Here is a 17,757-nt window from a genome sequence, read left to right on the forward strand (position 1 = left end):
AATGAAGTAATTGCAGACAATTCTGTTGTGGGATCTCAGCTGTCGGCATACTGCTAAACAGCAGTGCTAAGATCAGTGCGGCCCATTCCAGTCTTTCCTCATGGAGAATCCAGAGCATGACCATACAAAAGGGGTTAAGGTAAACACTGGCTGCAAGATTAAGTTCCAGCAAGGAGATAGTGTCAGTCTGGAACTCTCTGAATCCCAGATTTCTACAGGTAATATAATCCTTAAAACTCAATAAAGTATTATGTTTGATGGGAATCCTTCAAATAGCTAACAACATGCATTAGCAGTAATCTAGGAATCTACCAGGCCTCAATTGCTAATATTTAAAACTGGGCCTATAGACTGAAAAACCTGTGTGTTAAGAGAGGGCACTATATCCCCCTGACTAAATTTACAAATAACACAATGTGGGCAGTTGAATGGCTTCGTCAATCCCTACCCACGCCCCCACTCCTCCCCTTCCCAATTACTAAGACTCACGCAGCGTGACGTTCGATAAGTTTTATTGGTTGGATAAATAGCCGCAGCCCTTATAAATACAGTAACAGCAAAATATAATACAGCAACAACTATAAATATCATAATAATACAACTTGTACAACTTCATTAATTTACTTACTGAATTAGATCTTGGTGACCAGTGCTACCCCTTACAAGGAATTGCTAAGCTTGAAGCCGGGCAGCTACCTCTGACACCTGGCCGTCGAAGCCACAGCGTCATTGCCTGAGACCTGACCGTAAAAGCCAGAATCGTTTGGTCTAATTTGCCTCGTTGCTCGCTCACCCTCTTGGCTGTCAAAGCGTCGAGGATCTGTGCGGGACCTGCTGGGCCGCTGGCCCCAGTCAAGACCGCCTGCTTCCACCCTCCGGGGGCTGCTGGCCCCAGGGCCATCCCCTACTTAACCTATGTGCGGGGGTGTGACTAGGCTGGTCACCGCGCAACACCAGGGGCTGCGACAAATATAGACTCACTCTAGGTAAATATAGTGGGAGGGTGGGAGGGGCACAAAGAACCGTAGCCGGCGTTGCCCGGGAGAAAAGGGGGCTGCCCAAACCGCGAGTCCCCTTTTCAACCCGGGGGGAACTCCCGCCAGGCTCCGCCCCTATTCCCCGCCCCCCGAACCCACCCTGCCTCGCCTTCCCCGCCCCCATTGTGCTCCGTTTCCCCGATGGAGTCGCGGGTTCTTTAACGCAACAGAATGCAAAGATTGTAGGTTGCCAGTAGCCATCTATTACACTACCCCTATTTTGAAAAGACCAATGAAGTCTGATCTTAATGAAAGATATTCCCTAATTTTTTCAGAAATCCTGATAAATGATTGATAGTGAATCTTAATTGCTGAAATGACAAATATCGCCATCGGTGACTAACATCTTTGTTTATCAAGTACTACAAAGATTGCTGGCCAAACTTTACTAGAAACTAAGTATCATAAAAAGAAAAATAGTCTGCGGCTGTCATTCAAAGGCATTTAGCTAAACGCTGACTTTTCAATATTTGGGACACATCTCTGTATACTGGCGAAACCGAATGACTGTATACAAAACACATTAAATAAATAAATCATTTATCTGGGGGGGCATTCCAGAGCAGAGTAGCTACGTTACCTGGCTAATTTTAGGATTGTCTCAGAGCAGATCATTATATTCAAAAGAATATAGCTGGTTAAGTGACCATGCTGTGTTAAAAAAAAACAGAGTCCCACGCTTGGCCCAAATCCAGACTCTCCACCCAACGTCATGCAAATGTGCCCTGCCGGGCCGAAGCCAAGCAAATCCCTCCAAGCAGTTATTAAAATAAAAGAAACAGCAGGGGAAGGCTTGCAGAGGTCTATCCCCTCCCCATTCCTGGTTAATGCCCCAGCCCCTCCTCTCTGACCTTGGGATCGGATCGTGCATGTGTGCAGCTCTGCAGGCAGAAGAATTTCAGGCAGGAATTTGGTGCTTATGCGCCCAGCAGAGTGTGAGAGCTGCTGGGATCCTGGGGAGATTTTCCTAACCATGGAGTAGATCTTTTTATTTGTAATCACTACTTGGAGGACTTTGGGACGGTGGGGAAGGGTGGGGGGGAGTCTGTTTCAGGCCACCAGGCACACACAAGACTTTTTTCCCCACATAGTATGGTCACTTAACCAGCTTTTTTCTTTTGAATATAGCAAGTTTGCTTAGAGTAGACAGCACGATGAATTAGCCGTGCCAATTTGGTGACATCACATGACAGTGCCGAATGGATCCTTCCCTGTTAGCTCTACTGAGCAGGTGTGGGAGTTCCCATACGAGTGTTGCCTCATGAGCCCCTCAGTCAGATTTAGAGCTAAGTCTAGCTAGGTTGTTGACTCTTCACTGAGGCATATGGGTAGTCAGCATGGCTAATTCATACAGCATTTATGGTAAGCAAACTTCTTTCTCCATCAACAAGCAGGGCTCAATTAACCATGACACATGGGGAGTCCCAAGCTGAGAGCATTTACAGAATAAGCAATCCAGACCTCACTGTTGAACAGGCTACACAAAACTGATTCTCAAAATTTACTGCACTTTTTGATGAATTGTCCAGATAATGGGACGAGAAGATGTGCAGTGAATACCAAAGTTGCAGCTTTGCAAATGTCAATAGGTAGTGCTCTGAGATGAGCCACCGATGTACCTGTCACTCCCACTTGATTCATTAAAAGGATTTGTAGCCCACACAAGGAAAACTCATAAAATCCAAACAAATATAGGGACCAGACAATAACAAATGCTCAAATAATTCACTGCTGAAGACTGAAATTGCCTTAGTAATTCTAAAGATGTTCTTACTACCATTAGAAGTCCCTGACCTTATATCTCTGGTTGGTCACATGTTGAATACTACATCTACTGACCTCACTAAAAGTTTGTGAAAACCAAAACATTTTAAAAATCTTTTGAAATGTCTTATTTTAGTGCAAACCATTGTTCATAAATGTTCTGGGGGTGTATTCCACAAACTAGAAGCTGCGACAGAAAATGCTCTTTCCTTGGTCTCTGTGAGGTGGGCCAAGTGTACAAACTCTGTAGTAAATTTATAGTAAGGAGCTTTGAGACACAGTAGGTGCTTCTGGTCCTCTTCTGCTGCAAGGGGTCTGAGGCTGTGGAGCCTGACGTCTAGATCGCTCGCGGGGACCTCTGGCATCCTCTTCCGAGGGCTGCTGGGTAATGTATGCAGATGAGCCTTCCAGTCCTCTTCCGCTGCAAGGGGTGTGGGGCCCTCTGGAAGCTGGAGCTATGGAGTTTGAAGCCTGAATCTCTCAGTGACCTCTGGCCTCCTCTCTCGGGGGATGCTGGGTAATGTATGCAGATGAGCCTTCCAGTCCTCTCCTGCTGCAAGGGGTGTGGGGCCCTCTGGAAGCTGGAGCTATGGACTTTGAAGCCTGAATCTCTCAGTGACCTCTGGAGTCCTCTTCCGGGGGATGCTGGGTAATGTATGCAGATGAGCCTTCCGGTCCTCTCCTACTGCAAGGGGTGTGGGGCCCTCTGGAAGCTGGACCTATGGAGTTTGAAGCCTGAATCTCTCAGTGACCTCTGGAGTCCTCTCCTGGGGGATGCTGGGTAATGTATGCAGATGAGCCTTCCGGTCCTCTTCTGCTGCAAGGAGTGTGGGGCCCTCTGGAAGCTGGAGCTATGGAGTTTGAAGCCTGAATCTCTCAGTGACCTCTGGAGTCCTCTCCCGGGGGATGCTGGGTAATGTATGCAGATGAGCCTTCCGGTCCTCTTCTGCTGCAAGGAGTGTGGGGCCCTCTGGAAGCTGGAGCTATGGAGTTTGAAGCCTGAATCTCTCAGTGACCTCTGGCCTCCTCTCTCGGGGGATGCTGGGTAATGTATGCAGATGAGCCTTCCAGTCCTCTCCTGCTGCAAGGGGTGTGGGGCCCTCTGGAAGCTGGAGCTATGGACTTTGAAGCCTGAATCTCTCAGTGACCTCTGGAGTCCTCTTCCGGGGGATGCTGGGTAATGTATGCAGATGAGCCTTCCGGTCCTCTCCTACTGCAAGGGGTGTGGGGCCCTCTGGAAGCTGGACCTATGGAGTTTGAAGCCTGAATCTCTCAGTGACCTCTGGAGTCCTCTCCTGGGGGATGCTGGGTAATGTATGCAGATGAGCCTTCCGGTCCTCTTCTGCTGCAAGGAGTGTGGGGCCCTCTGGAAGCTGGAGCTATGGAGTTTGAAGCCTGAATCTCTCAGTGACCTCTGGAGTCCTCTCCCGGGGGATGCTGGGTAATGTATGCAGATGAGCCTTCCGGTCCTCTTCTGCTGCAAGGAGTGTAGGGCCTATGGAAGCTGGGGCTGTAGAGCCTGAACCGGTTCTCTTCTGCTGTCTTATGTACTAATATAAGGGGAGGTTGGCTATGCCAAGTGTTTGATAGAACCAAGAGGGGAGTGTTAGTAAGTTCAGAGGCTGAAAATACTTTTGATTGTGTGGAGTTTTAAAGAGATTTAACTTTGAGGACGTTTTCATAGATTGGGCTCAATTATTGTATTGTAATCCATTGGCATTAATATTAGTTACTGAGCATCTATCTCATCCTCCTAATTTGGCCAGAGGCAAGAGGTAAGGATGCCCCCTTTCCCAGTTACTATTTATCTTTAGAGCCTTTAGAAATTAAACTTTCCCTGTACGTACCCGGATCAGTCCAGACACCTGGGTTGCGACTCCGCACCAGTAGATGGAGACAGAGCAAGACCTGTCGGGTTCAGCTACATATAGCAAGGTGCCACCCACAGCCCCTCAGTCTTACTCTGTCTCCAGCAGATGGGGCAGCTGCAACCACAGCCTCTGGGATCCCTGGGTGTATTGTAATGGTTTAGCTAGTCAGGGATTCTGTGATAGTGGAAGCTGGTGTTGTAAAAAAAAAAAAAAAAAAAAGAAACATACTAAAGAAGAAGGAAAAAAAAAAAGAAAGACAGACAGGTCGGAAAAGTGTTCCTCGTCCTGGGAGCCTCCCAGGGGGGTTGAAAGGTTCTGAGGGGACCATCCCCCCCTGGTTGAGGCTGCTGCTGAGGGTCGAGGACCCGGCCTTTGCTGGTAGCAGCGCCGGGGGTGACACCAGGGAGCCCGGTTCACTCACCCCCGCTGGAGCAGGAGAGTCAGGACCAGGGACAGCAGCGGCAAGTAGGAAAAAATAAATAAATAAAACAAAACTGTGTTCTTTTAGCTATTTTGGAGGGCCCCCTCTCCGTTCTTCGGCGTTCACGTCCCGGTAGTTTTTGTTTTACTTTAGTTTTTAGTGTTTGGCGGGCGCTCCGGCTGCGCGGCAGATGCCGAGGGGGTCTGCCTGCCGCGCGTGTAGCTCGGCGAGTGCGCGTTTGTCGCGCGACAGTGTTTGTTCAAATTGTGTCTCGGGCGGCGAGGGGCTGTCCGAGGTCGATCAGGTGGGGCCGGTCTTGGCCGGCGCGATCGCCGTCACATGTCGGGAAAACCATGGAGGGGTCTGTAGAGCCGTTCCCGCTCAGCGCGGGAACGGCGGCCATTTTGGGTGCCGTTAGGGAAGCCACGCGGGCGGCTGCTGGTAATGGCGACATGCCTCCCGCGCTTTCACCGCAGCAGCGGCCCTCCGGGGGGGGGGGCTGCGTCCCCGATGGCCGATAGTTTAGGGGAGTCATCTTCTGGGTCGGAGGCCTCTTTTTCCTCGGATTTTGCGCTCCTGCTGCAAAAGGTGCTGAAGCACAAAATCTTCAGCCGGAAGGGGTCGAGTTCCCGGAAGAGGAAATCCAGGGATAGGTCCCAGAAAAACCCAGACCCGCCTAAGGAGAAGCGCCCTTTGCGGGGTGTCCCTCAGGACACGGACACCGACTCCACGTCGCCGGACGAAGCAGACTCGCCCCTAGGGCCCCTGGGGGGGGGCTGGGGCGAATGAAGAGGGGCCAGCACAGCCTGGTGCTGGCAAAGGAACGCCGGCGGTGGAGGGCGATGACCCGAAGGTGGTATGCTTGTTTAGGAGGGACAAGCTGGGCCCGCTCATTCCGGCCATTATTCAGGAACTCGGGGTGGAGGCCCCACCGGTGGAGTCCAGGCCGGGGGCCAAAATGGATCCAGTGCTGTTGGGTCTCTCGGGTCCGGCAGTGGCTTTCCCATTCCACTTCTCGGCATCAGACATACTATTCCGGGAATGGGATACTCTGGAGTTGGGACTGAAGGTGAGTAAGGCCATGGATAAGCTTTATCCACTACCAGAGGACGCGCTGGAGCTCCTACGCCTTCTCAGAGTGGACGCAGCGGTTTCGGCAGTAACGAAGAGGTCGACGATTCTGGTCACTGGGGCCACAGCACTCAAGGACATACAGGACAGGAAGCTGGAGCTGCAACTTAAGACAATGTGCAAGCGGACTTCCTCAGCCGTCATCGTCTGGATCCAGGAGAATGGGAGCTGTCGGAGGAAGCTTTTCACCTCATCCGCGAAAGGTGGGAAGCGCCACACATGGACCTGATGGCCACTTTTCAGAACGCAAAGGCTCCAAGATTTTACAGCCGGCGGAGAGAGAGGGGAGCCGAGGGCGTCGACGCGCTAGTTCTCCCCTGGCCAACAGACGTGCTGCTGTATGTGTTCCCTCTGTGGCCACTGATAGGCAAGGTACTTCGGCGCATAGAGCTGCACTCATCGGACGTGATTCTGGTCGCGCCGGAATGGCCGCGCCGGCCGTGGTTCGCGGATCTCCTCCACTTGGCAGTAGAACCTCCCCTTCGTTTTCGGGGGTCCACGGTTCTCCTACATCAAAGACCCCGTTTATTTGGAGGACACGGATCACTTTTGTCTCGCGGCATGGCTTTTGAGAGGCAACGCTTAAAGAATAAAGGGTATTCGGATGCGATGGTAGCCACCCTGTTGCGGTCTAGGAAACAGTCCACGTCCTTGGCCTACGTCCGGGTCTGGGCAGTGTTTGAGGACTGGTGTAGGGATCGCAGCGTGGATCCTATGGCAGCTTCCGTTTCTGATGTCCTAGCTTTCCTTCAGGCAGGTCTTTCGAAAGGTCTCTCCTGTAGTACCCTTCGGGTCCAGGTGGCGGCACTTGGTTGTCTCAGGAGGAAGGTGCGCGGGGTGTCTCTGGCACTTCACCCGGATGTCGCTCTTTTTCTTCGGGGGGTTAAGCATCTACATCCTCCGTTGCGTCATCCTTGTCCATCCTGGAATCTCAACTGGGTCCTTTCCACCTTGTGCTCGTCGCCGTTTGAGCCGATCAAGCGGGCGACTCTAAAGGATCTTACTCTAAAGGCGGTTTTCCTCGTAGCGATCGCCTCAGCGAGGCGAGTCTCGGAGTTGTAGGCTCTATCATGCAGGGAGCCGTTTTTATGGATCTCGGATTCTGGAGTATCCTTAATGACGGTTCCCTCCTTTCTGCCGAAGGTGGTCTCCACGTTGCATTTGAACCAGTCGGTTGAGCTCCCCGCTTTTCTGGTTGGGGAGCGGTCGGAGCCGGGAGAGAGAGATTTTCGGAAGCTGGATGTGGGTAGGGTGCTCCTTCGCTATCTAGAGGTTACGAACCCTTTCCGTGTCTCAGACCACCTCTTTGTGTTGTGTTCCGGCCCAAAGAGGGGTAGTGCGGCGTCTCGGACAACGATTGCGCGTTGGCTCAAGGAGGCCATTGGCTCGGCCTACATTATGTGAGGGAAGCCTATTCCTGTGGGTCTTAGGGCTCACTCTATGCGGTCGCATGCGGTGTCTTGGGCGGAATCTTCTGAGGTGTCGCCTCAGGAAATTTGCAGGGCGGCTACTTGGAAGTCGTTGCACACCTTTACTAGCCATTATCGGCTGGATGTACAGGCCGCTGTTTCAGGGGGTTTTGGAGAGCGAGTACTCCGAACGGGACTCTCTGTGTCCCACCCTCGGTAAGTTGGCTCTGGTACATCCCAGGTGTCTGGACCGATCCGGGTACGTACAGGGAAAGGAAAATTAGTTTCTTACCTGATAATTTTCGTTCCTGTAGTACCACGGATCAGTTCAGGAGCCCGCCCGTGTTATCTGTTCTGAAGTAATGGAGAGTCCGCTCGTTCGATTAGGTTTTAATTCGGTTATATTTGTTCGCTCCTCTGGTTCTGGGAGTTCTGTTCCAGTCGGGGGTTTTTGTGAATTGACCCTTGTTGAGGGCAGGTTAGTTAGATAGTCTGATTGTTCCTTTTCTGCTTTGACATTACGTAAGATTGAGGGGCTGTGGGTGGCACCTTGCTATATGTAGCTGAACCCGACAGGTCTTGCTCTGTCTCCATCTGCTGGTGCGGAGTCACAACCCAGGTGTCTGGACTGATCCCTGGTACTACAGGAACGAAAATTATCAGGTATGAAACTAATTTTCCTATGCTGGTACCCATTTTTGAGGGAATCTCTGCGAGTAATAAGGTTCTTAAGGTTAGACTTTTTATTTGTTAGTAAAAGAAAGTTTAGATGATATTATTTAGATCACAATTCTTTTTAGTTCTTTTTCTGGATTGCAAATTAATTATGACAAACCGGAATAATTTCCTTTGGATGTTTCTATTCAAGATAAGTATGGGGTGGGTTCTTTTCATCTTGAACTTCTCTCACCGAAGGAAATAATTTAAGCATCTGAGGTATAGAATTGGCCTTAACCCCCCACTCTTCTTGTAGATAAGGAAGCATTGGGAATAAAATCCGTGAAACTATTGATGTTGAGGCACCTTTTGAATCGCTCGCTGATGAAGTAGCGATTGGATTTCCTGACAGAGGAGGGGGAGGTCTTATTTCCCCTTTGAAGGCGGAGCAAGACGTGGCAACGTGGAAAAGGTTCGAAAATTTAGGCGATAGCCATTCTCGATGATGCTGAGAACCCAAAGATCCGATGTGATCTGACCCCACTCCTGAATAAAGGAAGCAAGGCAGCCGCCTACCGTTTTTTGTAGCTGTGGCTGGGCTACTTTCAAAAAGACTGTTGGGACTTTTGTCCCACAAACTGTGTTGGCTTTGTTGTATGCTGGAATTGTCCTCGACTGCGAAATTTTACTTGCATCTGTGGTCTTTGTGATTGGTATGAAGAAGATCTGTATGTCAAGAAAGGCCTGTAAGACCGCCTTGGATACAAGGGCTTCCGGTAGGCAGGGTAATAGCACTTTGCAGGTGTATGTTCCGTCAGAAATTGCCTAATTCATCCTAGACAAATGCACATCCCTAATGTTGAATGCATCGACATCACGTTGTGGGATTTCCCTTTAGCTAAGGGAGAATACCGCCACACTCTGTTCCTTGAGTTGAGACACTGTTTCCCTGAGCTTATCTCCAAACAAGTTGTCTCCCCCTGCATGGGAGGTCCGCAAGCTTTTCATGAATGTCCTCCTGAACTGCGCTCGCTATAAGCCAGCCCAACCTTCTGACTGCGAAAGCTGCTGTTAAAGCCCTCATAGATTGTGTGAAGCAAATGCCTCAAGCCTTCTTTTCCATATTGGCAATACCCTGCCACTGTGGTCTTTCACATGCCGTCTGGTCATCATCAGACTTTAGGGATTGGAGGCATTCGTAGAAATATAGTGTAAAATAGAACTGGTGGTGTTGGATCTTGGCGTTGAGCATAGAGCCCTGGAATATCTTCCTCCCAAAATCATCCAAATACCAGCCATCCTTGCCCAGAGGGGTGTTTGAATAGAGCCTGGTCTTCCTGGCTCGCTTCATTGCAGATTCAACCACCACCGATGCATGGGACAACTGGACTGGGCCAAATTGCGTTGATTTTTGCATCCTGAATTTTAAGTCCATCTTCCTAGCAGAGAATGGTGTCTCCCACATCTTATCCATAACTCCATCTAGGACTGAGTGGGAAGGGAGAGCCGTCTGTTCCATCGGGACATCAACAATGTTTAATAGCCCATGGACTTCAGATCTAGGATCTGGCAGCTTCTTGGTCTCTAGGTTCAATATGGTGCCTACTTTCTCTATAAATTTGGAATATGAAAGATCCTCCAGAGGTAAAGAACGCTCTGGGGGGGAGGCTTCCAGTGGATCAAAGGGTATGCCCGAAGACTCTGGCAAGGGTGGCGATGAATAAATCAGTTCTTGGTTCTGTCTAGAGGCCAGCGAACTTAACTCTACCACTGGCTCCTCATCCTCTGACTCTACCCATGCCGGAGAAGCTGTCGCAGAGTTCGAATCCACTGCTGATGAACTTAAGGGTGGTTCCGGATGTTGAGTGGACACTAAAGTGTCGAAGAAAGTCTGCAGGATTTCAGCTGAAGATACTCTTTTCCTCTTAGCCGGTGGGGATGCTTATCTTCTCACACTGGAGGAGGCCTAGAGGTGAGAGAGAGGCTAAAGGTTTGTAGAGTGTGTATGTGTGCGTGTATGAGATGAGTTGATAGACTATGTGTGGGAGTGAAGACCTGAATGTTTGCAGAGACAGCATGTGAGAGCCTCTGTGTGTGTGAGAGAGACAGCATGAGACAGTGAGAGACTGTGCTTGAGCAAGACAGCATGTGGGAGTGAGAGAGAGCCTGTGTGTGTGAGACTCAGACAGCATGTGCCATTGAGAGACTGTGTGTATGAATGATTGTATGAGAGAGAGCATGTGACAGTGAGAGCCTGTGTGTGTGTGTGTGTGTGAGAGAGAGAGAAAGCATGTGAGAATGAGAACCTGACTGTGTGTTTGAGGGAAGAAGACAGATGGAGAGAAAAGAAATAGAAAAAAAGGCAATATAAAAGGAATTGGCAAAAAAATAAGAAAGAGAAGGTGGGGAAAAAAAAGCCTGTGACCAACCGATTAGAAAACTAAGATCAGACATCAGATGTAAAAAACATAATTACTTTTTACTGATTGGCACATGTAATCTTTGGGAATGTGCAACAGTAGCACTTTCTCTATGCGGATCTCACAATGTACGAGATCAGCATGGAGGAACTGGAAGTCCATGGGGCCTGCACAGAGGAGGCAGCAGAATGGGCTTCAGTGCCAGTAGCAGCAATCAGCACCTCCCCAATAGCCACATGGCAGCAGTGACAGTGGCAGCAGAGGAATGAGAGAGGCTCTGAGGTTGTGAGGGAGTCAATGAGAGTGAGAGCATGAGTGTATGAGAAAATCCAGGGGAGTAAGAGTGTGTGTGTGGGAGAGGTATGTGTGGAGGGGGAGAGAGTATCTTACAGCCTGAGAGTGTGTCAGTGTCTGTGAGAGCAAGAGGTTATGGTTGGGTATAAGAGCATGAACGTGTATGTATGTGACAGTGTATGTGTGAGAGAGAGAGGATAACCTCCTAATCCTCAACAATATCAGGGTGACTGGAAATCAAGAGCTCCCACGTATGGACAGCAGGGGCTTTTTAAAATCCTTATTAGTTTTAATTATTGTGTGTTATTTGATATATGTGCTGTTTTGAAATATTTTATTGGTGTTTGGGAAATTGTAAAAAATGTATATGATTTTAATTAATAGAAATTCTATTTATCAGTAGTTTTAAAATATTCCTTTATTAGTATGATTTTACTATTATAACTGATGCTTTATGTTTCTTGATTTTATTTGTTTTATGAGGAATGGTGGTTCTGTTTTTCCATTGTTAATACACAGAGTCTGGCTTCTTGGGGTTTCCATTTCAGTTTTTTCTAATTTGTGCTCCTTTATTTTGTATTCTGTATTTGGTGAGAGTCTGTCTCTGCTCTGCGTGTGTGACCATGATGAGAGATTCTGCTAGCATGTAGTGTCTGTATAGGGATCTATAGCAGTAGGTGACCCAGTGTAATATTTACCCTTGCTTATTCACAGGTAGAGTTTTTGTTGTTTGAGTCCTTGGTATTATTACTGTTATGTTACGATGGGACTGCAGTATAGATTTTGAGTGTCTTTTTTTGTGGGGTTTTGTGTTAGTTCACAATGTGTCTGGCAGTGGAAGGTGTTTGTGCTGCTGTTACTGTGAGGTGACACCAGAATTTGAAAATATCTTTTAGTATGATGAGCTGTAAGGGAAACATCCAAGCTCCATTGTTTGGGGGAATGTCAGTGGATGCACAGAGTTACAGAACTGGAGGTGCAGGATTTATAAATGTCATAATTAAATAAGTATGCACTAACATCCAACCCCATCCATAACCCCACCCCCATATGTCCAAAGCCCCGCCCCTGCCCCACCCCACCCTGTCGGGCCATGGGAAAATGGTCTTGCTTGAAGCCGGTCCCTGGTGCAAAAAAGGTTGGGGACCACTGCATTAGAGGAAGAAACTTGTATTACTTCTCTATGTGAGAAGGTTTTAGCACCTTGAGCATGAGAAGAAATAGAAGTAGAGGGGCTTACGTCCCACGCTCTACTCATTTTTGCAACCTTTTTATGGTGTGAGTGATGTGAATGTCTATGGAGATGGCCCGACGACGATCCTGTGTGGATCCTATGTCCAGACGGTGATCGTCTTCTATGTTTTGGCCTGAATTCTATAGAAGTGGATCTTGAGGACCATGAAGTATCCGAGCGGTTTGACGTTGAATTGTGAGAGGTGGAATGAGATATCTCTGGGGACTCATGTCGTCGCTTTAACCCATGTTGTATTGGGTGAGATGAGTGTTTGGACTTCTATAATGCCATTTGTGTCGTATGCACCGACTTTTGCTTCGCAGGCGTCGTTATTTTCACCCTTTGCGCCGTATCTTGCAACGCCGTAACTTTGGGCATCGTCGGGGTTCCCTTGGCGTCAGGCTCGACGCCGTATGCATTTGGTTGCGCCGTGTTTTGTTGCCCACTGTGTGCCAAGGTTTTGGGCGCCCTGTGCGCCGATGTCTTAGGCGCAGATGTTTCTGGCTCCGTATGTGTCGCTGGCGACATTGTTGATGGCGACTGCGCCACTTGCGCCGTTCCCGGCGCATTGTGCGGACGATGTTTTGAGTACGGCGTCCTTTTTAGGAGTAAGGCCAATCTATCTCCAGCCCTCGGATGAGGTCCCTGATCCGATGGCCTAGAGCGTCGTAGCAAGTCCTTACCTCCAGGCCTGGAGGGGCGAGGATCCCACAACGCTGCTCTTTTTTGCGATGGAACCGGTGTTGTCGAGGGGCTAGAAGAAGAATGAGCCTCCAACGTCTCCGATAAACTGATTAGCTCCCTCATTCGATAGGCTCGTTGTTTTTGGTCCCTCGGGGACGTTCGGGCACAAAATTCACAATCTTTTTGATTGTGATTGGGCCCGAGACATCAGTAACATCGGTCATGGCCATCCGTGACCGACATTACCTTGCCACATCTACAGGGTTTAAACCCCGATTTCTTAGACATTTTCTGTAGAAAAACAAAAAACGCTGAGGAGAAGTCAGCTCCGCGTGCAATCCCGCGCGCGGAAAGAACAGACTGAGGAGAATCTGTTACTTTCCTGCGTGGGAACACACGCGCAGCCAGAGAGAGCAAAAATCTAGCTTCTGCTTGGTAAAGCTCTGCCTCCTGGACCTGAATGACAGATCCCATGACAGCATGGCTAATTCAGCCCTGCTATCAACCGGAAAAGATCGTAAGTAAATGGGAAGAGCAGGGTTGAAAAGGAGAAGGGCAAGAAGGGTAAAAGAGAGAGGAAAGGGAATGGAGCACATTGGGAGCAAAAGCAGGGAAACGACAGAGAAGAGAAGAGAAAAGCAGGGAGGTGGGCGTGAGAGAGGACATTAACAGAGGTGATGGGAGAAAGGTGAGGGGAGTCTGGAGTGAGAAAGGGATACGGGTTTGGAAGAGTAAGTGTAAATCCAGGGTTTCCCCAGTCAACCCCCAAGAACATCCTCCCAGTACTTACCCCAGGGTGCCGGCAGTAACAAAGACCACCCAGAGGAGCTTAAGGTTCAGAGTGAAGGTGTACACCACCATGCCGGTCAAAGACAGGATGTACACTACCAGCGTAGTCTGCCTGCCAGGAAAGAAAGAGAAGCACTCATGATCGAGGTCAGGCACCCCCAGCGTAAGCGCTCACTGCACATCTATCCAGGAGACATGGAGGGCACCCCCAGCGTAAGCGCTCACTGCACATCTATCCAGGAGACATGGAGGGCACCCCCAGCGTAAGCGCTCACTGCACATCTATCCAGGAGACATGAAGGGCACCCCCAGCGTAAGCGCTCACTGCACATCTATCCAGGAGACATGGAGGGCACCCCCAGCGTAAGCGCTCACTGCACATCTATCCAGGAGACATGAAGGGCACCCCCAGCGTAAGCGCTCAGCGCACATCTATCCGGGAGACATGGAAGGCACCCCCAGCGTAAGCGCTCACTGCACATCTATCCAGGAGACATGGAGGGCACCCCCAGCGTAAGCGCTCACTGCACATCTATCCAGGAGACATGGAGGGCACCCCCAGCGTAAGCGCTCACTGCACATCTATCCAGGAGACATGAAGGGCACCCCCAGCGTAAGCGCTCAGCGCACATCTATCCGGGAGACATGGAAGGCACCCCCAGCGTAAGCGCTCACTGCACATCTATCCAGGAGACATGGAGGGCACCCCCAGCGTAAGCGCTCACTGCACATCTATCCAGGAGACATGGAGGGCACCCCCAGCGTAAGCGCTCACTGCACATCTATCCAGGAGACATGGAGGGCACCCCCAGCGTAAGCGCTCAGCGCACATCTATCCGGGAGACATGGAAGGCACCCCCAGCGTAAGCACTCACTGCACATCTATCCGGGAGACATGGAGGGCACCCCCAGCGTAAGCGCTCACTGCACATCTATCCGGGAGACATGGAGGGCACCCCCAGCGTAAGCGCTCACTGCACATCTATCCGGGAGACATGGAGGGCACCCCCAGCGTAAGCGCTCACTGCACATCTATCCAGGAGACATGGAGGGCACCCCCAGCGTAAGCGCTCACTGCACATCTATCCAGGAGACATGGAGGGCACCCCCAGCGTAAGCGCTCACTGCACATCTATCCAGGAGACATGGAGGGCACCCCCAGCGTAAGCGCTCACTGCACATCTATCCAGGAGACATGGAGGGCACCCCCAGCGTAAGCGCTCACTGCACATCTATCCAGGAGACATGGAGGGCACCCCCAGCGTAAGCGCTCACTGCACATCTATCCAGGAGACATGGAGGACACCCCCAGCGTAAGCGCTCAGCGCACATCTATCCGGGAGACATGGAAGGCACCCCCAGCATAAGCGCTCAGCGCACATCTATCCGGGAGACATGGAAGGCACCCCCAGCGTAAGTGCTCAGGGTACACTAAAGTCAGGCCATCTCGGAGATGGCCACTGCAGAATGGACGCATGTTGAGCCAGCAAAGTGTTGTTCCTGGCTTTGTACTATACCAGTACCCCAGGTAACAGACACTGGCTCCTGGGGATGAAGCAGACTCATGCCAACTTCAAAATCTGATGTAAACCCAGTTCCAAAGAAATGGGCAAGTCTGGTGGCAGAGAGGTAGCAGGGTGAGGAACAGGGTTTGTTATGATTTACTTTTTAATTTATATTCCAACTTGTCAGCCACTTCAAAACAGATTACACTCGAGTATTTTCCTGACCCCAGAGGCCTTACAATACAAAACATATAAGAGACAGTCCTCTCAGTAGAGCTTACCATTGAATCAAGACAAACATACAGGACAAAAGAGATTTTGGGAAATACATTTATTAAGAAATAGTTAAAAATTAATGTGGCTGTAAGCAGGACAATCAAGGGTTAAGATTTAAAAGCAGCCTCAGAAAGGTGGGATTTTAGACTGGATTTAAATGAGGCAAGCGAGGGAGCATGATGTACCAGCTTAGGAAGTCTAATCCAAGCACACAGAGCAGCCAGGTAGAAAGCACGGAGTTGGGAATTGGTGGTAGAGTAGAAGGGCACAGATAGGAGTGACTTGCCTGATGAGCAGAGTGCACGAGGAGGGTGTAGAGAGAGGTAAAAGAGAAGAGGTAGTGAGGTGCTGCAGAGTGAAGGCTCTTGTAGGTAAGAGAAGCTTGAACTGTATGGAGGAGCAGAAAGGGAACCATTCCAGTGACTTTAGAAGAGAGGTTAAGAACATAAGAATATGCCATACTGGGTCAGACCAAGGGTCCATCAAGCCCAGCATCCTGTTTCCAACACTGGCCAATCCAGGCCATAAGAACCTGGCAAGTACCCACAAACTAAGTCTATTCCATGTTACCATTGCTAATGGAAGTGGCTATTCTCTACGTCAACTTAATTAATAGCAGGTAATGGACTTCTCCAAGAACTTATCCAATCCTTTTTTTTTTTAAACACAGCTATTCTAACTGCACTAACCACATCCTCTGGCAACAAATTCCAGAGTTTAATTGTGCGTTGAGTGAAAAAGAACTTTCTCCGATTAGTTTTAAATGTGCCACATGCTAACTTCATGGAGTGCCCTCTAGTCCTTCTATTATCTGAAAGTGTAAATAACCGATTCACATCTACCCGTTCTAGACCTCTCATGATTTTAAACATCTCTATCATATCCCCCCTCAGTCGACTCTTCTCCAAGCTGAACAGCCCTAACCTCTTTAGTCTCTCCTCATAGGGGAGCTGTTCCATTCCCCTTATCATTTTGGTAGCCCTTCTCTGTACCTTCTCCATCACAATTATATCTTTTTTGAGATGCGGCGACCAGAATTGTACACAGTATTCAAAGTGCAGTCTCACCATGGAGCGATACAGAGGCATTATGATATTTTCCGTTTTATTCACCCTTCCCTTTCTAATAATTCCCAGCATTCTGTTTGCTTTTTTGACTGCTGCAGCACACTGAGCAGACGATTTCAATGTGTTATCCACTATGACACCTAGATCTCTTTCTTGGGTAGTAGCACCTAATATGGAACCCAACATTGTGTAATTATAGCATGGGTTATTTTTCCCTATTTGCATCACCTTGCACTTATCCACATTAAATTTCATCTGCCATTTGGATGCCCAATTTTCCAGTCTCACAAGGTCTTCCTGCAATTTATCACAATCTGCTTGTGATTTAACTACTCTGAACAATTTTGTGTCATCTGCAAATTTGATTATCTCACTCGTCATATTTCTTTCCAGATCATTTATAAATATATTGAAAAGTAAGGGTCCCAATACAGATCCCTGAGGCGCTCCACTGTCCACTCCCTTCCACTGAGAAAATTGTCCATTTAATCCTACTCTCTGTTTCCTGTCTTTTAGCCAGTTTGCAATCCACGAAAGGACATCGCCTCCTATCCCATGACTTTTTAGTTTTCCTAGAAGCCTCTCATGAGGAACTTTGTCAAACGCTTTCTGAAAGTCCAAGTATACTACATCTACCGGTTCACCTCTATCCACATGTTTATTAACTCCTTCAAAAAAGTGAAGCATATCTGTGAGGCAAGACTTGCCCTGGGTAAAGCCATGCTGACTTTGTTCCATTAAACCATGCCTTTCTATATGTTCTGTGATTTTGATGTTTAGAACACTTTCCACTATATTTCCTGGCACTGAAGTCCGCATGGAAACGCTCCAATCAGTGATTGCGGCGGTACATCGGGGGGAAAAAACTTTGCCCAGTAGGGTGTTGAAGGTCGCCCCCAAGAAATCCAAGCGTTGCGAGGGAGTGAGGGAGCTCTTGGAGAAGTTCACTACCCATCCCAGGGAATGTAGAAACCGTACTACTCGAGTCACCGCTGAGCGTCCATGATCAAATGACTTCGCCCGGATGATCCAATAGTCCAGATAAGGATGAACCAGGATGCCTTCCTTCCGGAGAGCTGCAGCCACGACTATCATGATCTTGGTGAAGGTGCGCGGCGCCGTCGCCAATCCGAACGGGAGAGCCGTGAACTGAAAATGCTGGTCCAGGATTTTGAAGCGAAGGAAACGGTGGTGGTCC

The 17,757-nt window shown here is 49.2% G+C and overlaps 1 protein-coding gene across 3 annotated transcripts in view; it reads right to left on the reverse strand.

The window, feature by feature from the left end:
* Positions 1 to 17,757, reverse strand: part of LOC115089935 (feline leukemia virus subgroup C receptor-related protein 2-like) — a 154,762-nt gene that overhangs the window by 22,776 nt on the left and 114,229 nt on the right. For all 3 annotated transcript variants that reach the window (XM_029598399.1, XM_029598397.1, XM_029598398.1), the window contains exon 6: positions 13,713 to 13,823. In XM_029598399.1, the coding sequence (XP_029454259.1) occupies positions 13,713 to 13,823 (111 nt within the window). The remainder of the gene's footprint in view (positions 1 to 13,712; positions 13,824 to 17,757) is intronic.

The sequence above is a fragment of the Rhinatrema bivittatum genome, chromosome 4 (genome assembly GCF_901001135.1).
Source record: "Rhinatrema bivittatum chromosome 4, aRhiBiv1.1, whole genome shotgun sequence".
NCBI lineage: Eukaryota > Metazoa > Chordata > Amphibia > Gymnophiona > Rhinatrematidae > Rhinatrema > Rhinatrema bivittatum.